Raw genomic sequence first — 25,414 nt, 5'->3', positions numbered from 1 at the left:
GTGGTCCCAGGACGAGTCCAGGTATAGTCTGAACAGCGATTCTCCCCGGGTTTTCATCTGGCGTGAACTAGGAACCAGATACCAACCCCTTAATGTCCTTGAATGGAACCTATATGGAGGTCGTTGTTTGACGGTGTGGGTTGGGATTATGATTGGTGCACGTACACACCTGCATGTCTTTGACAGAGGAACTGTAACAGGTCATGTGTATCAAGACGTCATTTTGCACCATTGGGTCCCACCTTCCTCCTGGTGAATGACAACACACGGCCCGACCGAGCTGCCATCGTGGAGGAGTACCTTGAAACAGAAGATATCAGGCGAATGGAGTGGCCTGTCTGTTCTCCAGACCTAAACCCCATCGAGCACGTCTGAGATGCTCTCGGTCGACGTATCGCTGCACGTCTTCAAACGCCTAGGACACTTTAGTAGTTCCGACAGGCACTGGTGCAAGAATGGGAGGCTATACCCCAGCAGCTGCTCGACCACTTGATCCAGTGTATGCCAACCCGTTGTGGGGCCTGTGTACGTGTGCATGGTGATCATATCCCATATTGATGTCGGAGTACATGCGCAGGAAACAGTGGCGTTTTGTAGCACATGTGTTTCGGGACGGTTTTCTCAACTTAACTGTGTTGTGTGTGTTTCCTATGTACCAATGCTTTTAGCGCCAGTTTTTTGTAGTGCCACGTTGTGTGGCACCACATTCTGCAATTATCCTTAATTTATGAGCGTGAGTGTAGATGAATGTAAGTCAGTGAAGATGAGTAGGGAAAACAGTCTCGTTATGTTCGAATACAGCATCAGCAGTGTGCTGGTTGACACAGTCAGGTCGATCAAACTTCTGGGCGTAACACTGCAAAGCGATATGAAATGGAACGACCACGTAACGATTGTAGTGGGCAACGCCAATGGTCAACTTCGGTTTGTTGGAAGCGTTAAGATAAGGATACCGCATGTAGAACGTTAGTGCAAGCCATTCTTGAATACTGCTCGCGTATCTGTATTCCCCACCAGGTTGGTTTAAAGGTAAACTTTGAAGCAGTTTGGAGGAGTGCAGCTAGATATGTTAGCGACAGGTTCGATCAACACGCAAGTATTACGGAGATACTTCTGTAACTCAGATTGGAATCCCTGCACGGAAGGCAACGTACTTCTCGAGGAATGCTATTGGGAAAATTTGGAGAACAGGCGTTTGAAGCTGACTGCAGAACGATCCTACTACCGGCAATGTACATGTCGCGCAAGGACCACGAACATAAAATAAAATTTTTGGTGACGATCAGTATTTATATTTAAAGTGAAATGTGGTTAATCTGTGGACACTAGCCGATTAAAATGGAAGATGCCAGGTGGATACTAGCTATAATGCTGTCTATACTGCCGCAAGCCAGTATGCGGCATCACGCTGCGAGAACAGAGATGTCACATCAGTATGTTCGAAAAGGAAGTTTATAGGAATAGACAAATATTGATCGCAGTCCTGTGTATTTATATACAATACGCACTTACGTGTTCTAGAATATCTGTAATGTACAATCTTGATTTCATGGGTTAGCTGACGATTAGAGTTACCATATCGAAAAAGGACTTGTTGATCCTTCAGATAACTTTTTGTTGTAGTGAAACTGAAATATCAGTTAGCCACTGCTTTTGACTCTATTTATTTAAGACATAGTCGGAATCGATTTCGAACTTCCGGTCTTCTTTATAAGCTATGACACGTTGTATTTTACATCCTATCCACACACCGTCGCCTTCCTACTGCTATGGTCTGCGTTTCTGGAATGTTTGTGTACGTCAATAGTAAAGAGGAGTTTCCCTGCTGAAAGATAGTGTAATGCTTATTGATGTTAATTTCAGCAGGAAGTTAGTTACCTAGATTGTTAATGCGTCGAGTTACTGTACAAACTCATCTTTCTTCCTTGAGTTTATGCTTAACAAAGACTAGCCCAAGACAGACGGGATGTCTGATCCTTGCCAATCATAAGGTATGGCGAGATATCGAAAGTGAATTATTGGATTTCTGAGAAATAGAAGAACTTAGAAACGACCCCTTAATTTCATTAAACAATACTATCTTCTGCAGTTCCAGTTTTTATAAGATGAAAAAAGTGTTCTGGCAGTCGTTGTTGCGTTGATAACTACATGCGAGGAAGATAATGCTGACTGATTTTCGTATGATATACGATACTGAAAACGTCTGAGGCGCCGTGTACACACTATACAGTATCTCCCCTGTATAAATGCATAAAACTACTTACTGGCTACCAAGATGGGTCTAGCTGTTTTAATGCTTCGAGATAATGTGAAAGCTCTGCCTAAAGCTCACAGACGCTGCAGTTCTGTCGTACTCTCATGATTATCCCGCAGTTGAACAACGTCAGAAGTCACGCTGTCTGAGAGCTTCCGTACAGCTTTTCGTTTTGCCAAACTTTATCTACGATTCCTCAACTTGTTCCAGAGTGTTATACCCTTCGTGATCATGTGATTTCAGTTAAATGTCGTATATCGTAAGTTTGTGTTAGGCGAAGCATGTTCTGTGTGCACAATTATGAAAAGCAGCATGTGAACACAGAAAGGCAGCGCTACAATGGACACGAAAACTCGTACTCATAAAACCAACGTCTATGATACATTAATTTTAGCTGAACTCACCTGTGAAAAGCGTGTAGAATCATAAATAAAGTTACTGCTTATAAACATGTATGTATTTTAAGTGGCATTCGCAACTGACGTTGCTGGCCTATTTAAAATATTCATGATCAAGGTTTATATGTATATATGAGTTGCAGTTACATTCACCACAGAATGTCTTACTGAAGAGTAGTATTTCCGCCACTAATCCATTTTCAGTAAGTTTCGTATGAGAGTTCACAGAATCCTAGACTGGCTTTATTCACACATAGTTTACTGTAGACGTGTATATTTTTGCGTGACTCAGTTACAGTCGAAACAATTTTGCTGCTAATAATAGCTAAACAAGCTAATAAACTGAAATGAACTAAACCGCTTTTTGTTAAAGAACGTCTTTATATTTCCGGTCGATATACGTCGCAATATACCTATCACCTATAAATTATTTCTGTGTAATAAGTTATTGTCCGTCACGTCTGTGACAGGTATAACGATTTGCTACATACATTCTTTAAAATCTCATGCCCTGTCGGTCGTAAGGAAATCAACCTGTATTCGCACAGTAAATTGTAGACTAAATGATATTCACACTTGACAGAATGGAGCGGGACATCAAAAACATTCCACAATGCATTTCAAATCACATACGCTGTTTACGTAACGGAACGGGACATCGACATTAAGGTTCTCGGGTAAGAAAGTTTTGACTTTGACGTTGGTGTGGGACCAGTGTCGCCATCTGCTAACAACGGAACTTTACCTATTCTAGACGCACCCATTCGTGTGGTAGTAACGGATGTCATGCTTTTGTGTTTTCTTAGTCTTCACTTTATTGTGTGCTTTGTTTCACGACGCAATGCAAATGTTCCCCTGACGACTTGGATATTTTTTCCACGAGTGTTCTTCCAGGAAAGGTAATTCATACGTAACTCCAGGGATTTTAGAAGATGACTGCATGAAAACTACAAAACAGACACATACCATTGGATAGAGCCTCTCTGCAAGTTCACGTTCTTTGTCTTCTTGTCACTGTGTGATTTGTCTTCACTATGCATGGAAAATGTTCTCGTGACATATTGGATATTTTTTCCATGAGTGTTCTTCTACGGAAGAGACTAGATAACTGAAAGCGAAAAATAGGGTTTACAATGCCCGAAAAAACGTCTGCACAGTGCATAAATAAGATAATAAATTCGTGAAACAGTTTACAGTAAACAGAGCTTTTTTGAATAGTGGAGGAGATAAATGCTGACTTTGGCATTATTTGGTACTTAGAAGCGATGGAAAAGGTTGAAAGGATCTATGTACATGATAATCCATAAGTACCTCCAGGCTTTCAGAAGACGACTGCCTGAAAACTACAAGAAATACAGAAACCAGACACACATCAGTCGACAGAGCTCCTCTTCAAATTTTAAAGTCACGTCACATCGCATCGCAGGTACTCAATGTGGGCATGTTTTGTGATGCGGAAAATATCAGTTCGTGCGTCAGTTCATTCAGCGTGCTGCTGCCCTTGGGAGGCGACACAGCAGCCAGCTTTGGAAACATGTTTATTTGGTTGCCTATCAGCAGGGCGAAATAGTTCGACGCAACCACACGGAGTGGATGATTTGTCTGGGTGTTCTGACAGGCCTGGCCCCTAGTGGTGCGCTCTGCTATTATGCTACGACGCGTAATACGAATAGAAACTTGAAGACGCGCACTGTCCACTGTACAGCTCTCTTTTTAGTATGTCTCGTATACACTATCCAGTCAGATTAATGTGACCACATGTCCAAAGTCCGAATATGATCGCCAAGGATAGATAGATCTTTGTGCTGATCCGGCCTGGACCCTTCCGACGATCGTTGTTCTTTCACACGTTTCGCGCCGTACAAGCCCGTGGCCATCCGTCTGACGGAGCATAAAAAGCGATTCGCCTGAGAAGGCCACCTTTCGCCACTCAGTGGACGCCCAGTTGCCTTCGACGCCTATGAGCAGCAGTCAGCATTGGTGCATGAATCAGGCGACTGCTGCGTAAATCCATCCGTTCTATATGCCGTCCACTGATAATGATGCCTCCTGCCGTCCCGTCTGTGCGTCGTTATTTCAGGTAGACATCGAACATAAGATTGTGTAATTTTCGTGCAGTCGTTCTCCAGAATTCTGAGGGTACTTATGAATAATCCTGTATTGTCTTCAAAATAGTTTTTGATGTGTTTACATGTAGTATTTTGTCAAGCAAATAAATGTTGGTGTTTTGAAATTTTAGAGACAATTTCCCTTTTGTTTGCCGGCCGGGGTGGCCGAGCGGTTCTAGGCGCTACAGTCTGGAACCGCACGACCGCTACGGTCGCAGGTTCGAATCCTGCCTCTGGCATGGATGTGTGTGATGTTCTTAGGTTAGTTAGGTTTAAGTAGTTCTAAGTTCTAGGGGACTGATGACCTCAGAAGTTAAGTCCCATAGTGCTCAGAGCAATTTGAATCATTTGAACCTGTTGTTTCATTTCTCAGCAATGTACCGTACAATCTTTGCCAAGAACATTCGTTATGAATTTTATTTTGAGCGTCAATACATTTTTATCATTGGTAGTTCCTTAGCTTTGATAGTATATTCAGCCTTTTATATTACAGATGGTACTTTATAACTTCACTTCCGGTTCCCCGTACTGGCCTAAGCAAGTTACATCCTGTTAATGTCCCGTCTGATGTGGACACACCAACGATTGATGGTGACGTCGACCGACGTTCCGTTCCGTTGACGCATTTGAATCGGGCTGAACGCGGCAGACTAGAAATCTCGTCACCTATATACTACTAAGAGACTATCCCGGAACCCAGTAACAGTAGAAGTTCCCTATCTAAAGGCTTGCAGGGGCAACAAAAATTTGATTTTCAACATTTCACGTAGTTATCGATCGGATTTAAAAATTGAAGATGCTGTCGTCATAAGTTTAACATAATAAGACAAGTATAACAGTTAAAGAATGCGTGTTTGTCTTGAGGGAACATAAGAGACGACGCGAAAATACTCGACGTTTATTCACTCAGTATTTGAGGATGAGAGCACTTAGCGACTTGCAACCAACTGTAAGCGTAATTACAAACCTTTACGAAACTTCCTCCAGGTTACATGCTTAATGTCAAGTATTTAACACATCAACTGAGTTGTCAGACGACTGAAGTTTTCTTATACACGGGAATTAGATTCTTTAAATAATCAGGGGTTTAATGTTTCTTTTCTGATATTCATCAAAGAATCGTATGGTAAATTTTCAAACGCCGTTGTATATCCTGCTAAAAGCCCCACATCAAAAACACAGTAAATGTGTCTTTCCAGTGTACAGAATCGAACGAGCGTGTCTAGCGGTTATGGACTGTTGACTAACAACTCGATCGGTTCTAGTGTCGAAAAGAAACGATCTGAAACGCAGCAGGTGCGAAAGCAGAAAATCCGCTGCCTCTTCCACGAGTAGGTGACGCACCGGCTTTCTGTTGATTCTCCAGAACCAGTACAAATGCAATGTACTTTATTCGAAGTAGATATAGAACGTTATGACGTCACTGCAATACACGCATCAGTGTTTCGATAAATAAATGTTCATTTCACCATAATTCCTTGTTGAGGCCACGAATGTCTAGCTATGGCTATAATAATAATTATTATTATTCCTTTTTGAAGAAACGTGATTAGTTGTAACAATATAACTGTTTGGTGGAAGGTTAGGGGGAAAATCTGAGGAGACTCGAATGCGTTACGAACTGACTTCTACTCTGCCGTGTTAGTCGGCTGCGCGCGCTCTCTCTCTCGTATAACATTCGTAAAACTTTCGGGTTTCGATTTGTAGAAAATGCTTGAGAAACACATTTTACTAAAGCAGCACGTGTTACATCTACGTGTTCACCACAGTCGAGCGAAAGACACACAAAACCGGTGGCCTGAATTTGTGTATTGTTTTCTGAGAATAATTATTTAAGTGAATATTTATAGCCTTAATTAATTCTGACAATATGAAAAATAACAACTTTCTGTTATTTTCTTTCTGTTATTTTATAAAATCGACTTCATTATCGATGGTAAAATTAGAAAAATTATGAATAAAGATAGCAATTTTGTGTACATCAAAACTGAAGCATGACAGCATTATCTGTACTATACATTTATTTTTAAATCACTGAAGTTAGCAATTGTGATTATTAATTTTCACGTTACAAGATTGATGTTAGAAATGGATCGATACGAATAATAATAATTATGTTGTCAGGAAATTAGTTTTTTGCTAGTCGGACATATTCAGAAACAACTGCAGATGAGAAATATATAATGTAAGTAAGAAAATTAACCAAATTGTGGTCAGCGTTTATAGGGTATCGAAAATTTCAGTTAACATGCGAAAGTTCTGAGAAGGTAAGTCTCATTACAAGGAACAGAGATTTTGCATTTATTGCGAGGCACGCGATAGTTCTGAACACGATTACCATGTCTGCAGTGGCAACCGCCTTACTTTTTAAGATTTGCTGTATCTCCACACCCTGAGAGCCCTGTTATTTTATTTACAGAAAAGTGACTGCGCCGTAATTATAGAACGCTCCTGTTACAATTTTCTGTAACAGTCTCTTTTCGACTGAGAAAATACACCGAAGCATTGAAAACTGTCATTAATAAAAGTAGGACACCGCCTTTGAGAGTATTCAGCGAAGAATATAAAACATATATAAAAGAAGTGTGGCGGCTCGGCAGCGCGCTCTCGTCCCGCTGTGGCGCTCTCGTTCCGCGCGCAGTATTGTCTCGCAAAGCGCGGCGCTGCCTGCTGCAAGTGGGGCCTTTCTTTTCTAAATGCGCCTCCACTCAAAATGAGAAGAAAGAGACGAGGAGGGCGAGTATTCGCAGCTGAATACGGAACCGTGGGAAGAGGCGGAAAGTGGCGCGAGAATGCCGCGCGCCTGCCGACGTCACTACAGGTGCGGCCGCTCAGCGCCGAGGCGAGTGCCAACACGGTGGAAAACCAGAGCCAGCGTCCAGCCACAAATCCACAACTCCTAGCGACGCCCTGCGTTCCCGCAGCTCCCTTCGCTGCCGCCGAGTAAGTGGCAGGTGTACTCCATCATCTGCAGTCAAGCTAATATACACGACTGGCCATTAAAATTGCTACACCACGAAGATGACGTGCTACAGACGCGAAATTTAACCGACAGGAACAAGCTGCTGTGATATGCAAATGATTAACTTTTCAGAGCATTCACACAAGGTTGGCGCGAGCTCTGATTGCCCCTATTCTGTCGGGGTGATCGTTGCTCCCTATGTAGGTCGATGTCAACAAAATATTTTCGCATTCGGAGAAGGAAGTTTGTGATTGAAATTTCGTGAGGAGATTGCGTCGCAACGAAAACCGCCTTTCTTTTAACGATTTCCAGTCCAAATCCTGTATCATTTCTGTGACTCTCTCTCCCATATTTCGCGATAATACAAAACGTGCTGCCTTTCTTCGAACATTTTCGATGTACTCCGTCAGTCCTATCTGGTAAGGATCCCACACCGCGCAGCAGTATTCTAAAAGAGGACGGACAAGCGTAGTGTAGGCAGTCTCCTCAGTAGGTCTGTTACATTGTCTACGTGTCCTGCCAGTAAAACGCAATCTTTGGTTAGCCTTCCCCACAACATTTTCTATATGTTCCTTTCAATTTAAGTTGTTCATAATTATAATACCTAGGTATTTAGTTGAATTTGCGGCTTTTAGATTAGACTGATTCATTGTGTAACCGAAGTGTAACGAGTTCCTTTTAGCACTCATGTGGATGACCTCACACTTTTCGTTATTCAGGGTCAACTGCCACTTTTCGCACCATTCCGATATTTCTTCTAAATCGTTTTGCAGTTTGTTTTGATCTTCTGATGACTTTATTAGTCGATAAACGACAGTGTCATCTGCAATCAACCGAAGACGGCTGCTCAGATTGTCTCCCAAATCGTTTATATAGATAAGGAACGGAAAGGGCCTATAACACTACCTTGGCGAACGCGAGACATCACTTCTGTTTTATCGATGACTTTCCGTCAATTACTACGAACTGTGACCTCTCTGAAAGGAAATCACAAATCCAATCTCATAACTGAAACGATATTCCACAAGCACGCTGAGCGGACGATTTAGATGGGAGTCGGTTAATGAAAAGGGGACATACAATTCAAGGTTTATTTCCCCAAAACAATTAATTAATTGTAATAAATTACACTGTGGCTTACAAATTACAGTGACACAAAGAAATCAAACTGCTTACAATATGAGGTAATAAAAATGTTATATGCCACAGGTAAACGGAGAAACTTATTTGTGTCGTTTGAATCACTGCCAAACCAATTTTTTGCGATTTGATACATTAACAAATAATCATTGCGCATTTAACTAAATAAATTCACCTAATACAGTTAAATTTTATAATGTGGAGCACAAATGTATAATTTACAATTAAATTTTCAGTCGAAGTTTCTCCTTCCTATACCTTCTTTAAAAGAGTGATAAAATTTCCAAAAGGTATCTCAATTAAAAATGCACTAAAACGTTAACACAACAACACGTACATGACTAGCTGAAATAATAAAGTGCTGATTTCAACAGCGCAGACCACATCAAACTCTAGCCAACATGGGCCGCTTGCCGGTGAAAACATGTTACGACTGCGGCAGCGGGCAAACTTACATAGGTAATAAAAGAACACAGGCCACCTAGCAATCTTACCAAAATCAGTTTACACGAAGGAGGAAGAGAGGGGGGGGGGGGGCACGTAATAAATACTATACGCAAGTGGACTTGCGAAAGCTACTACTAAAAATACAGTATAAAAGGATCTCAATTAATGACAAAATCCGAGATAGGCCCGCAATATTGCATCTGAGCGCTAGTAGCCAAAATAAGGTTGACAGATACCAAGGTCTGGCATCATCTTAGGGCTAACTGACACAATAAATAAATAAGAGTAAAAGAACAAGCAAATGGCAATGCCCAAGAATTTAAATAGGACTAAGTCCACACGAGGCTAAAATCAGTTGCTATCACCTTGGACATCGTCTTAGGCTTAATTGACACTACAAATAAATAAAGGTAAAAGAACAGGCAAATGACAATGCCCAGCAATTTAAATAAAAATAAGTAAGCACAAAGCTAAAAGCAATTGCTAGCAACTTAACAAGCACACATGAAAATATCAGACTGCTGCCACATCACAAAACGGAACGGCCAGACGGAAACAGAAATACAAGTCGCCATCGATAGTGCCGGATACGCAACGCGCCAGAGAAATGACACACATGCAATTTCACTACGAGTCGCTTGTGTGGCAGAGGACGCAATGTGAGCCCTGGACGCTAGCCGCCACGAATGTTGCGACCACTATCAAGCAGCAGGTACCGTGCGGGGAGAGGCCTATGCTGGACATGGCTGCGAGATGCAGAAGTGAGCCCTCCGTCGGAGGAAGGCGTGGGCAAGCGCCGCTTCCTCGAAGAGAGGGGGCGGTGGCCGCAGGCCTAATGAGCGACGTGTGGCCTGGGTCCTGCCCCTCCCCCTCCTTGCGCCCTCTAATTAAGCGCCATCGCCTCGCCTGCTGCCGGAGAGATGAGAGCGCCTCCGGCCACTAGCACACTGCAGCTCGTCGCTCACTGTCCTCCGTGCCCAACGAAAGCGCGAGTAAACCATTAGCCGCGGCAGTCCAAGGGCGTTAAGTTAAAACTCTCAGAATGCTCTGTCACATTACAGCACTGGAAACAAACGAGCTACGCTGCGCTGCCAAATAGCAGGAACAACGTCTTTGGTGTATTTTCAAAAATTCATATCATGATATCGCGGCGTCCGTATACGGAAGCCCGGTGATCAGGCCGTGAAGATCGCGCGACAGTCGACCAATCGCCGTGTCATGTTCAGCAGCCATTCACCATCGGATGCGGTACTGAGGAGCATGGGGTTAGTACATCGCAGTATTTGGCGGTGTCCACGTTCACACCTTGGAGGCGCTACTTTTCAATCAGGTAGCTCTTCAGTTGGCATCTACATCTACATTTATACTCCGCAAGCCACCCAACGGTGTGTGGCGGAGGGCACTTTACGTGCCACTGCATTACCTCCCTTTCTTGTTCCAGTCGCGTATGGTTCGCGGGAAGAACGACTGCCGAAAAGCCTCCGTGCGCGCTCGAATCTCTCTAATTTTACATTCGAGATCTCCTCGGGAGGTATAAGTAGGGGGAAGCAATACATTCGATACCTCATCCAGAAACGCACCCGCCAAGGCCATGCGTCAGAGTGATTACATAACCAAACCGTTGCATCGTCTCTTATATTTACCATCTTTCTCACATGACTCTTTATCAACTCCATATATTGGTACTTCTTATACACTACTGGCCATTAAAATTGCTACACCACCAAGATGACGTGCTACCGACTCGAGAGTTAACCGACAGGAAGAAGATGCTGTGATATGCAAATGATTAGCTTTTAAGAGCATTCACACAAGGTAGGCGCCGGTGGCGACACCTACAACGTGCTGACATGAGGAAAGTTTCCAACCGATTTCTCATACACAAACAGCAGTTGACCGGCGTTGCCTGGTGAAACGTTGTTGTGATGCCTCGTGTAAGGAGGAGAAATACGTACCATCACGTTTCCGACTTTGATAAAGGTCGAATTGTAGCCTATCGCGATTGCGGTTTACCGTATTGCAACATTTCTGCTCGCGTTGGTCGAGATCCAAAGACTGTTAGCAGAATACGGAATCGGTGGGTTCAGGAGGGTAGTACGGAACGCCGTGCTGGATCCCAATGGCCTCGTATCACTAGCAGTCGAGATGACAGGCATCTTACCCGCATGGCTGTAACGGATCGTGCAGCCACGTCTCGATCCCTGAGTCAACAGATGGCGACGTTTGCAAGACAACAACCATCTGCACGAACAGTTCGACGACGTTTGCAGCAGCATGGACTATCAGCTCGGAGACCATGGCTGCGGTTACCCTTGACGCTGCACGACAGACAGGAGCGCCTGCGATGGTGTACTCAACGACGAACCTGGGTGCACGAATGGCAAAACGTTATTTTTTCGGATGAATCCAATTTCTGTTTACAGCATCGTGATGGTCGCATCCGTGTTTGGCGACATCGCGGTGAACGCACATTGGAAGCGTGTATTCGTCATCGCCACACTGGCGTATCATCCGGCGTGATGATATGGGGTGCCATTGGTTACACGTCTCGGTGACCTCTTGTTCTCGCTGACGGCACTTTCAACAGTGGACGTTACATTTCAGATGTGTTACGACCCGCGGCTCTACCCTTCATTCGATCCCTGCGAGACTCTACATTTCAGCAGGATAATGCACGACCGCATGTTGCAGGTCCTGTACCGGCCTTTCTGGATACGGAAAATGTTCGACTGCTGCCCTGGCCAGCACATTCTCCAGATCTCTCACCAATTGGAAACGTCTGGTCAATGGTGGCCGAGCAACTGGCTCGTCACAATACGCCAGTCACTACTGTTGATGAACTGTGGCATCGTGTTGAAGCTGCATTGGCAGCTGTACCTGTACACGCCATCCAAGCTCTGTTTGACTCAATGCGCAGGCGTATCAAGCCCTTTATTACGGCCAGAGGTGGTAGTTCTGGGTACTGATTTCTCAGGATCTATGCACCCAAATTGCGTGAAAATGTAATCACATGTCAGTTCTAGTACAATATGGTTATCCAATGAATACCCGTTTATCATCTGCATTTCTTCTTGGTGTAGCAATGTTAATGGTGAGAGTGTAGTTGAGAGCATTTGTTGCACGTCTTAGATAATCATAATAGACAGATGAGCAAGGAATAGATAATTATTTTCAGAAGAGATTAAAAGAAAATTCAGTGACTTACTTCAAAGATAATGCTTAATTTCACTGATGCCTCCCGACACATCACAATTTGTTTTCCATGTTAAAAAAAAGAAATAAATTCAGTGAGTGTGTACCATCTGGACGTCGAACTTTAGCTGTCTAAAGGTGCCAGCCAAGGTTGCTCGTATTTCGTTTCTTGCCTAATTAGAACGTGGTTGCCATGAAATGCCACGAGAAGGCAAAATGAATATACTTTTGGATTCTGCTCCCACATCATTCTATTACATCGCGTACTGATATAAGGGTTAAAGCCAGAAATAAGTAAAGAATTCTTTATGACGTACACACCGGTGGATTTTTTTTTTTTTTTTTTTTGCCTCACTACAACGTGGCAGACTATACAGATGATAAGAAAGTTCCATGCTCTGAGATCAGAGATCTACATCCTGATGGTATAGGGATCAGTGAATAAACTCTACTGACATTTCATTTGACGGTGATGAACTTGGTTACGAAAGTAACGCTAATCACTGTATTTTCGTCGAGCTCCCTGTACGTATAGCTAAATGCAGGACGTCCCTCGCTGTTGCAGGTACAAGGACGGGAAGCCGTACCCGTGGCCGGCGAGCACGTCCAGCCTGATCCTGTACCCGGAGTCGGGCAACCAGACCATCTACACGCAGGCGTCGCAGGACACGGACGCTGGCAGCTACTCGTGCCGCGTGCGCAACGAGTCCACCACGCTGGAGCACCACGTCGAGCTCAAGGTGGTCGGTGAGTACTCCTCAAACTCGCTACTCTCAACACTAAGGACACAGAAATTAATACGATTCGGTCCACCTTTGATAGAGGTTGACTCAAACAAGTCAGCAATAAAACAATACAGTTGTAACACGCCCGGGAGTACGAATGGGTGTGGGGGACCTTTTATACTGGTTGTCGTTTCGCTTTTCTTGACCGTGCGCCCTGTCCACACCATGTACCTGGTAATCCCGCGGCGGTCGTACTCTTCTGCTCCACACTGCTGCTGGCTTGCGTGAAATTATCCATCGAAATATGCAAGCGAATAAGGGGAGCCACTCAACGTTAAAACACAAAACTGTTCGACGACTGGTATGAACAACTATATTCTGAGACGATGAAAGGGAAATCGAAGGTTGCACTGTTTACATTCTAATTCAGAAGTGTTATCCCAATTAATGGATGATTAACAGTCCACAAAATATCATTTAGACGAGCGTACGCGTAACCGACACGACGCGGGTGATTGTTGATGATGCGGAAGCCGAAAGATCGAACGAAAGTTCTTACGCTCGTCACACATACAGATGTCTGGTAATAGTCCTCCTTGTCACTAGTTAATTCTTCAGTTCTCAGTTCTCACTTGTACGAGTGTGCGCGTAACCGTCGCGGCGCGGTTGATTGTTGATAATGCGGAAACGCGATGATCGAACGCACGTCCTCACGCTCGCTACAAGACACTGGCACTTGACCGCACTCTTTGATGGTGACTAATTTCTACTGATTCACATCAGTTCATTCTGGGAGATCGAACACGGCGCGGATGATTGATACAGTATGGTACGACACGCAACGAGAGGATACACAAATACGTTAACAGCAGCACTGCCCATTCTTAAATTACTTCTTGACGTACTTTCATCTGAATCATTTACTTATTTTATCACTTTACTGTAATAACACTTGTAGCAACACTTCAACTTCCATGCTGACAATGCCTCTCACTTGCAGAGCTACACACTACACAACATAACAGTACCGTGTCCCGCGCTCGACTCTCTACAGACGCGGCTGCCCGCAAAGATACTCCACAACTAAGCCAGCGATATGACAGTACGCTTACACAGTGTTATTCGTAGGTATTTCCGAGGTTTCAGAAGACGACTATGGAAAAGCCACTAGCCTTACAGGAAAATGACACATGTCAGTGGACAGAACAACTCGCCACGTTTCGATTAGTAGCATGCGCCATGGCGAAGTTGCCTTACGGGGCCAACGTGGCACACCAGGACCGTGGAATGGTTTCATTCAAAAGTAAGCACCACACGCGTTAAGAAATTTATCCCACAGCGGGACGAGACTATTAATACCTGTTTCGTAGAAAGCGGTTGGCCACTGATAGGCCGGCCACAGTGGCCGAGCGGTTCTAGGCGTTACAGTCTGCAACCGTTCGACCGCTACAGTCGCAGTTTCGAATCCTGCCTCGGGCATTGATGTGTGTGATGTCCTTAGGTTAGTTAGGTTTAAGTAGTTCCAAGTTCTAGGGGACTGATGACCTCAGAAGTTAAGTCCCATAGTGCTCAGAGCCATTTGCACCATTTTTTGAGCTACAGATAGCTCCACAACGCACCCCCTCTTTCATTTCCTCGTCTGACTGAGACCGTTATCCAAGCGTGTCTTTCTCCACGTCATCAAGATCTGGGCTGTGTGGAGGATGTTGCAAGGTTTCTCAACCAAATCCCTGAAGCGTAGCCTTCGTCCGATTGGCAGTGTGGGGGCAGGCGTGATCGTGTTACAGGACGATTTCGTCCGAGAGCATTCCGACAGCCAGAGGCCAAACGGGAAAGCCAAAAGTGGAAAAATTTCACTTCTCTCCCCCGCCACAATCAATGCAAAGCGCTGTGAAGACACTTTGCAGAAAATGTGACGCAGCCTAAAGTCAAAACGCCCAGGAGTGCTGTCGAACGGAATCATCCTGTTGCGCCGGCCTGCGTGGCCGAGCGGTTCTAGGCGCTTCAGTCTGGAACCGCGCGACCGCTACGGTCGCAGGTCCGAATCCTGCCTCGGGCATGGATGTGTGAGATGTCTTTAGGTTAGTAAGGTTTAAGTAGTTCAAAGTTGTAGGTGACTGATGACCTCAAATGTTGAGTCACATAGTGCCCAAAGCCATTTTTTTTTTCATCCTCTTGCACGATAATGCCCGTCCCCACACTGCATATCGGATGGAGGTTACACTCAGCTGATTTGGTTGGGAAACACTACAGTATCCTGCTTGCAGCCCAGATCATTCACCGTGTGATTTTCGCATCTTTGGCGACCTAAAGAAAGACGGGGGTGAACGTCGGTTTCGGTAGGAAGAGTAAATGCAAGAGTGCGTGCGGTTGTGGATACGTCAGAGGCCCACCCCGTTCTTTGAAACACGAATTGATCGTTTCGTCTCCTAGTGGTATATATGTCTTAACACGTGTGGTGATTACTTTTGAATAGAACCATGTCATGGTCCCGTTGTGGCGAGTTTTCGGTTTTCAGTTGACTGCTCCTTATACACAAATCATCCACTTTGTGCTGTCACAATGAATTAGTGGGCGCCTGCAGCTAGGCCACCCACTGAACCGATTTCCAAAGCAGACTGCTGCTGTTCCACCTTCTCAGGCAGCAATAGCATCGACTTCCAAAAAATGTTTGTGAAATCTTATGGGACTTAACTGCTACGGTCATCAGTCCCTAAGCTTACACACTACTTAACCTAAATTATCCTGAGGACGAACACACACACCCATGCCCGAAGGGGGACTCGAACCTCCGCCGGAACCAGCCGCACAGTCCATGAGCATCGACTTCAATGAACTGAACGCAGGTATTGACTTTGCCTTCTGACAAACATTGCCCATATTGTGATGTGAGTTAAAAGCTTGGAGTGGTGCTCTATTCACTGATATGTGTCTATTTTCTGATTGTCTTGCATTTTTCGCATAGTCATCTCCCGAAAACGCGGAGATACTTGTGGATAACCCAGTGTATCGTGACTAGAATCAGACCGTTGTGATCAACAACTTTAGTAAGAGCGTCCACGCGTTGTATCTAGCACGTTTCGGGTCTGCAACTCCTTTTTCGAAGACTACATTGGCCGATTTTTTGAGGCGTTACATCAGTTTCATTTTACCACCTAGCAGTCGTCGTGCCTGGTGGTTTAGTGATGAAGCACGTGAATGATAACCATAAGATTGCGAGATCGAATCCTGGTCCGACTGTAGAATATTGCAGACTACCTTTAACTTAGCCGTTACTTCCCAGTGACGTGAATATTCGCTCGGAACGAGACGCTGTTCGCATTTCATCTTAAGCTGTGGGACTTCTTTCCAGGCAGAGTTACTGGAGTATATTAAGGAGCACACTAGTAGACGAAGTGGCGTCCAATTGAAGACTTGCACCATGCTGTTGGGACACACGGGGGCATTATTACAATCTAGCAATAAAATGAACAATACAGTTGTTTGTTTTCGTCAAAAACATCTGAGACGAGATAAACAAAATAATGAAAGTATCATTAAGGGTTAGCTTCATCTGGCCACGAAATGTTCATCTTCTACATCAGTCTAAGCAGAAGAGGCTTAAATGGTTTTATAGGCCCTGCGTAGTAGAACCTGTCAACAGGAGTGTGTCCGGTGGTTCAATTCGAAAGGCAAGCGATCACAGTCTTTTATTACGTTTTTTTTTTTTTATTTCTGCTACACACCAAGATTGACACCGGTGCCTCCTCTCGCTTCTCTCCCAACACAATAAAAGTGTACGTACGTGACAGTACGACATATTCCAGGAAATTGTATGATAAGAGAACGAGTGTCAATTTTACCTGCCGGTGCGCGTTAAAAATAGAATTGGCACCACGAAAAATATTTAAGGAGAAATTTTGCAATACGACTAAGTAGCGTATGACTACGTTTTCAACCACTAAGATGAAAAAAAAAAATCAATGCTTATATGAACTCACTGCGTCGGTAAAAGACATGTTTCTACAAATGACACGTAACAGTCTGAACAATACAGGTATTAGATATGGAAATTACCACGACCAGAGGCATTTTGTTCTGTTTTCCCCACCTGTTGAGCTGGCTGTTCGTATGCAGATGGCTCGCATCCGAGAAGCTAGTGAAACTGGTAAATGCTTTCTGCCACAGACAAAACTCTGAACACAAGTGCCTTTCTTTTCTTACACGATAGATGTCTGACTAGATCTACTTAACAGTGTAAACACCAAAATATAATTTCAGGAAATGTTTTAATTTAGACTTCCGATGTTTTGAAGAAGTTCTGTTTTAGAATGTCTACCTATATTGGCCGGTTTTTATGCACTAAAATACCGTCTTAGTCTCTCGACACTAGCAGCGTAGCGCGGCGTTGCAGCTAGTATTTGAGACACTGACTGTTTTTCATGTGTTACTGCCACCGTTAAATAATATCCTTAGATGCAGTATCGCATTAGGTTGCTCTACCGACTGTGATTTAAAAGTTTGATTAGTATTGAAAATATAAACGGTACCTTACATAGTCAGAGCGTCGTTTCTATCAGCCAATAAACAGTTTTTGGTGAGACTAATTTCACCTAGTTATTACAAAACACCTCAGAGAAGGAAAGCATGAGGAAAGGAAAGTGATAACTATCGCGATGTACACCTTGTATATAGATCTCATTTAATCGCGTTACAGATGTGTAGAATTCAGCACTATTAAAAAAAAAAAAGAATTCTGCAACATCGTGTTACAACAGTGGAAATTAGTTCTGTCTGAATAATTTCTTCCAGATGACCATACAGTTTGATGTACGAGGTGCGTTCGGTAAGTAATGCAACATTTTTTTTTCTGAAAGAAGGTTGGTTTTATTCAGGATTGCAATTCACCTTCTTATTCCCCACTCTCTTGGCTACAGAATCCTATTTTTCAACATAATGTCCGTTAAATGCGACGGCCTTTCGCCATCTTACGTGGAGGGCTTATATGTCTGCAGCTGGTGAACGTCGGAGCGAAGGGTCTTGCTCCCCTCCCCACCATCCACGTTCAGCTCTCCGCAGAGTGCATCCTTCTTTGGACTAAACAGATGGACGTCGGAAGCTGTGAGATCCAGGCTGTAGGATGGATGAGGAAGAAGAGTCCGATGAAGTTTTGTGACTATCTCTCGTGTGCGCAGACTTGTGCGAGGTCTAGAGCGTTGTCATGGAGAAGGAGAAGTTCGTTTTCATTTTTGTGGCGACAAACTCGCTGAAGTCGTTTCTTCAATTTCCTGACGGTAGCACAATACACTCCTGAGGTGGTCGTTGTACCATGAGGGAGGACCTCAAACAGACTAATTTCTTCAGACTTCCAGAAGACCAACTGAGCGGTGGTGTCGTGCCGCTCCGTGGATTGCCGTTTTGTTTCCGGTTCGACGTGATGTTTCACCGCGTGTGACAATGTTTGACAAAAAATTGGCACGATCGGCCACTCAAAGCACAATTACTTCCGCACAGATGGTCCTTAGTTACTCTTTATGTTCTTCGGTTAGGCGGCGAGAAGCCCGGCGGGCACACAGCTTTCAGTATCCCAACTGACGGACGGGACCACCAACAGACACGTCCACTTGTGCAGCGAGGTGTTTGATTGTGATCCGTCGATACCTCGTATGAGAGCGTCCGCACGTTCCATCATTGTACGAGTCACAGTTGTGTGCAGCCGGCCAGCATGAGATAGAACGGACAGGTTTGGTTCAAATGGCTCTGAGCACTATGGGACTTCTGAGCTCATCAGTCCCATAGAACTTACAACTACACTACTGTCCATTAAAATTCCTACACCAAGAAGAAATGCAGATGATAAACGGTTATTCATAGGAAAAATATATTATACCAGAACTGACATGTGATTACATTTTCACGCAATTTGGGTGCATAGATCCTGAGAAATCAGTACCCAGAACAACCTCCTCTAGCCGTAATAACGGCCTTGATACGTCTGGGCATTGAGTCAAACAGAGCTTGGATGGCGTGTACAGGTACAGCCGCCCATGCAGCTTCAACGCGATACCTCAGTTCGTCAAGAGTAGTGACTGGCGTATTGTGACGGCCCAGTTGCTCGGCCACCATTGACCAGACGTTTTCAATTGGTGAGTGATCTGGAGAATGTGGTGGCCAGGGCAGCAGTCGAACATTTTCTGTATCCAGAAAGGCCCGTACAGGACCTGCAACATGCGGCCGTGCATTATCCTTCTGAAATGTAGGGTTTCGCAGAGATCGAATGAAGGGTAGAGCCACGGGTCGTAACACATCTGAAATGTAACGTCCACTGTTCAAAGTGCCGTCAATGCGAACAAGAGGTGACCGAGACGTGTAACCAATGGCACCCCATACCATCACGCCGTGTGATATGCCAGTATGGCGATGACGAATACAAGCTTCCAATGTGCGTTCACCGCGATGTCGCCAAACACGGATGCGACCATCACGATGCTGTAAACAGAACCAGGATTCATCCGAAAAAATGACGTTTTGCCATTCGTGCACCGAGGTTCGTCGTTGAGTACACCATGGCAGGCGCTCCTGTCTGTCATGCAGCGTCAAGGGTAACCGCAGCCATGGTCTCCGAGCTGATAGTCCACGCTGCTGCAAACGTCGTCGAACTGTTTGTTCGTGCAGATGGTTGTTGTCTTGCAAACGTCGCTATCTGTTGACTCAGGGATCGAGACGTGGCTGCACGACCCGTTACAGCCATGCGGATAAGATGCCTGTCATCTCGACTGCTAGTGATACGAGGCCGTTGGGATCCAGCACGGCGTTCCGTATTACCCTCTTGAACCCACCGATTCCATATTCTGCTAACAGTCATTGGATCTCGACCAACGCGAGCAGCAATGTCGCGATAGGATAAACCGCAATCGCGATGGGCTACAATCCGACCTTTCTCAAAGTCGGAAACGTGATGGTACGCATTTCTCCTCCTTACACAAGGCATCACAACGTTTCACCAGGCAACGCTGGTCAACTGCTGTTTGTGTATGAGAAATCGGTTGGAAACTTTCCTCATGTCAGCACGTTGTAGGTGTCGCCACCGGCGCCAACCTTGTGTGGATGCTCTGAAAAGCTAATCATTTGCATATCACAGCATCTTTTCCTGTCGGTTAAATTTCGCGTCTGTAGCACGTCATCTTGGTGGTGTACCAATTTTTATGGCCAGTAGTGTAGAAACATAGGTAATTTCGGTAACATACGGAATAAATCGTAATTACGTTATTGCTCTGCAAAGAGCCAGCGGAGACCCGGAATGTCGCGTACCGAAGTACTCAGAAAAGATCCTGAACAACCTTCGAAATATTGTCAGTGGAGTTCATCGTATGTCCTTAACGCACATGATCTCTTCCCCTAACCCTCCACCCTCCTCCTCATCAATTACAGCTCGCTCGATGTCGCTGCACGACTGCCACCTGCATGATGTTGCAATACCACAGACTAGTTGTTTGTTGATGTTGCAGACAGCTCCGGGTACTCCGGCCGCCCGCTGGCCACCTTCCGGCCGACAGACCAGTACGTGCCGCTGGGGGATGACGCCAGGCTTTTCTGCGAAGCCTTCGTCGGTGAGTACTAAATGTCTTTCGCACTATTCTTCTTGCATCTGTGCCGTTACTGTTGCGATTTTGAAATTATTACCCATAAGGATAAGGATTTCTAAGATGAGACAGTACTCAAATAAAGGAAAATAAATTTATGTTTACCAAGCTCTGTCGCACACGACTTGCTCGTTTGAGCACCTAACGTTGACGTGCACGTAGACGGTATATCCAACATCATGAGGCAAAGCGCCGTCTACACACGGGAAGAGCTGGTTAACATGATTTTGCTCTTTCCAGCGCAGTTGTCGGTTGTATCTGTGCATGAAAATGGACGCGCGAAAAGTTCGTACGTTAGCTCTGTTTAAACGCACACACACTTCTTGTCCATATGCTAGTCGTGTTGTTCTCCTGTGATATACGTACATAAAAACTTCAATATCCGTGAACAAGTAATAAGACAAAAAAGAAAAGTACATGTCCGAGTCAGTAAGGACATCGCTCCAGACAGAGAACGAACTCACATTTACGTAACATTAAGTATTACAGAAATTATTTCTATTAATTTCGTTACAAAGCCTCACAGCCTTCAGAAAACATGAAAATGAAGAAAAAAAATTAGATGCCATCGGACTCGAACCCTATGCTGCCGTAATCCCCGCACTTTAACATGATGCCTCTGCATACAACGCTTTTTTTAAAAATCTTTATTGTTCTCTCCATTTGGTCTGGGCGGACGTCACATGACACCTGTTCAAACTGATGGGATGATTGTTGAATACTTCACTCAGAACACGCTGAGCTACCGTACCGGCATCCTAGGCTGTCACTTCGTTGTAAGAGACGTCCGATTTATCACTAATATGTTATTAATTTACGTTTAAGTATAATAAATCTTAACAAGAACGGTACGTTTTTCATGAGTCTTCAACATGGCGTTGCGTTAAAATGGCTTTCTCTGATAACATGCGAGTTACAACACGATAATAACTAAATACAAAACTTCTTTAATCACCAATATGACGTTTCCCGTTGTTTTATTGCAACAAATGTACCAATAACGGTTGATACATTCAATATCCTGGTGCTTAGAAGCAGCAGATGCTAATGTGGTGTAAAGTATAACTACTGAACAAAACAAGTACAATATGGTGTCTTGCTTTCTGGGCCGCAAGAAAGACAGGCCGCGACGCGTACGTCACGAAGGCAGGTCTCAGCTCGCTCAATTCAGCAGACATAACTACGTTTCTACACATGTTAACTCGTAACTTGGTGTGTATGTACAAACGAGGACTCTATCTTCTACTGGAATCCGCTATTATGAAGTCTTACTGTTATTGTTACCACAAAGATAGGAAGTCCATAGGCCTACTTATAATTTGTTAGGCTGTACTGCGGTACAATAAAATTAAAAACATGCCGAAATGATTATCAGTTGCGTAACGCACCACTTCTTGTACGAAATGAGGACTGTTATGCAGAAGAGACTAAATGCTATAAACAAGCCGGTATGCCATTTATATCGAGTACTGATCTTAACTTAAATTTTGTTATAGTACTGTTAATCAGCAAGACTTCATAATAGCAGTAGTACGTTCACGCCCAGCTGCGAATTAACAGATTTAGAAACGCATTTTGTCTTCTGGGCTGAGCGAGCGTGCTACTTCAGGCCTACCTTCGTGACGTACGCGACATGGTCTGTCTTTCTCGTGGGCCTCGAGCTTTCTGCAGGTGACGGAGGTAGTGTTTTTGTTTCCTATTGGTTCTAGTACGTGAACGTCACTGAAATATCGCGGAACTTATTTTGTGTTTCACATGACGAAAGACTAGCCGGAAGTGACGTCACAAAACTCGTAGAGCGCCACGTTAACGTAAGCTAAATCGTTCCGTGTAACAAGTCTTTAACAATCTTGATACTGAACACACAACGTGCTAGCTTGCGAAACAGGAATGTGAGCCAGCTCAGGATCGAATCCACACGGCGGGGAAGCGTCTGTGGTTGGTGCACCGAGGGTTTCCCACACTCGTTTGGTCCAATTAAAAAAAGAAAAAAAGGATATAGAAACAATTATAATACGGCCACGTGCAGGTCAAAGTTTACAGATTTTTGCCCAAACTTGAGTTCAGCAGAGCCCATACTAAATGGGGTAAACGCTCGTAGAAAGAAAATAAGGCTCTCCGTATTTTTTTTCTTTTCTTCTTTTTAAATACAAACGAACGAAAGCGATACAAACACTAATTTTTCCAATAAAGGTTCCTTCATCCAGTAAACCAATAAATGACATGTCACAGTTGCAAGAAATGTGACTGCTCAAGGATTAATGAGAAGTTACTAACCTATGGTCAAGCATGAGGCAACAGTGAAGGACGAGAGAAAAATCAATAATAAAATACCGGAAACTGTGAACAATATCAGTTCTGCATCATGATTCCGTACCACACCTATGGTTATTGTCAAAAGTACGATCATATGGGGTATTAACTGAAATTTGTGACTGGATTGAGGACTTCTTGGTAGGCAGGAAGCAATATGTTATCTTGGATGGAGAGTCATCATTAGATGTCAAAGTAACGTCAGCTGTGCCCCAGGAAGTGTGTTGGCATCCTTGCTGTTCATATTGTCTATTAATGACCTTGCAGACAATGTTAATACTAACCTCAGACACTTTGCAGATGATGCAGTTGTCTGTAATGAAGTACTGTCTGAACGAAGCTGCATAAATATCCCATCAGATCTTGATACAATTTCAAAGTTGAGCGAAGATTCAGATATATAAAACTGTGCATTCGCAAAATGGAAAAAATGTAGTATCCTATGACTATAATATCAGTGAGTCACTGTCGGAATTGGCCAACTCATACAAATATCTGGGTGTAGCACTTTGTGTGGATATGAAATGGAATGCTCTCATAGGCCCAGTCATGGGTAAAGCAGGAGGCAGGCTTCGGTTTATTGCTAGAATACTGGGGAAGTGAAATCAGTCTGCAAAAGAGATTGCTTACAAAACACATGTGCAACCAGTTCTGCAGTATTGATAAAATGTTTGGGACCCATACCAAATAGGACTAGCAGGAAATATTAAATGTCTACAGAGAAGGACAGCACGAATGCTTTGATATGTGAGAGAGTGTCACAGAGATACTGAAAATACTGAACTGGTGCACTCTTGAAGATAGATGTAAACTATTCTGAGAAAGTCTTATCAACAAATTTTCAAGAACTGGCTTTAAATGATGGTTCTACGAGTGTACTGCAACCCCCTACATATCACTCACATAGAGATCCTGAGGATAAGATTAGAATAATTACTGCACACACAGAGGCATTCAAACAATCATTCTTCCTGCGCTCCGTACATGAATGGAATGGGAAGAAACTGCAATAACTGGTACAATGGGACATACCCTCTGCCATGCACCCCACAGTGGTTTGCAGGGTGTAGATGTGGATGGGGTAGATGTAGAAGTGCAGAGTATCCAAATTGTAATGCTTCTTGTCTTTGTTAAAATAATAGCACATATATGGGTAGTGGGTAGTGGCATATATCTGGATGCCTTTAATATATCTTGAACTTTACATGCCACAAAGAACAGTGACAGCAGTGACAATAAGTAACGTAGTGATGAGAGTGGAGAATCTAAGCGATGATTTGTAACAATAGGAGCATTTACCACAGGTTGAGGGAATTGGACAGAAAAGAGCTAAAAGTAGTTGCCATCAGTAGGAATGACTAGCACAGAGAGACAGGTGAGCATAAGATACCAAATATAGCTATAAAGAAATTTCCCATGTGGGAGGGATATTGATTTTGGGAGGAAGAACACAAACTGCCCATTTGATGAAAAAGGCAACACTGTGTTGCAGATCATGCTCTGGGATAAGCTGTTGTGTGCAATGACAGTCGGTCTTTATCCTTTTTCGTGGTCACGTTGAGACTGTTTATGCTGACATAAAAAGCTGAACACTGATTCCACATCAGCTGGTATGTGATATGGATTATCTCACAGTTGGCTCACCATTTCATGGAATAAGTCTTGACGATGATATCTTGAATAGGTAGTGGTAGAAAGGTGCAGAGTACAAATCTTGGATAATCACAAGAACAGTAATCACAGACCAAGAAAATGACTCAAGGAGGAACATATCGACAAGGATGTTCCTGGAGTTGGGAGAGCAATGGAAAACTCTTCTGGGAAATACAGGGAAGACAAATAGTTGGGCCACAATTTTGTTATTTGCCTGTATGGTGAATTATATGTGTGACAATTGATATGATGTAAGAACATGACATTAGGTTTACAGGTATTATACATTTTCTCAATGAAAAATAAAATTTAGCTACATACTGACCATTTACAAGATATGATTTTTCACTAAACTTGATCTAAAATTAAATGTAAGAAATGTAAGCCAACCACAGACAGATATTGTCAATTGAGAAATTCATGTATGAAATGGAAGAACAATCAAACAAAATTGTTATGTTTGTTTTTAAAACTGTTTTCATTGTCAGCCAACATCTTATAATTCACAAAGAATATCTGCAAGTGATGAAACAATTCACAAGTCTGCATCCAGCAGATTTAATTATTACTGCTGCATATTTGTTGCGTGAGTAATGCACA

At 43.7% G+C, this 25,414-nt stretch overlaps 1 protein-coding gene across 1 annotated transcript in view; it reads left to right on the top strand.

Moving 5' to 3' along the window:
• LOC124776347 (single Ig IL-1-related receptor-like) overlaps positions 1-25,414 on the top strand; it is a 355,807-nt gene that overhangs the window by 318,449 nt on the left and 11,944 nt on the right. Inside the window, exons 2-3 of the mRNA XM_047251297.1 lie at positions 13,067-13,248; positions 20,714-20,815. Coding sequence (XP_047107253.1) covers positions 13,067-13,248; positions 20,714-20,815 — 284 coding nt within the window. The remainder of the gene's footprint in view (positions 1-13,066; positions 13,249-20,713; positions 20,816-25,414) is intronic.

This window comes from Schistocerca piceifrons, chromosome 2, assembly GCF_021461385.2.
Source record: "Schistocerca piceifrons isolate TAMUIC-IGC-003096 chromosome 2, iqSchPice1.1, whole genome shotgun sequence".
NCBI lineage: Eukaryota > Metazoa > Arthropoda > Insecta > Orthoptera > Acrididae > Schistocerca > Schistocerca piceifrons.
Note: the sequence above shows the minus strand (reverse complement) of the source record. Positions and strands in the feature narration are given on the sequence as shown.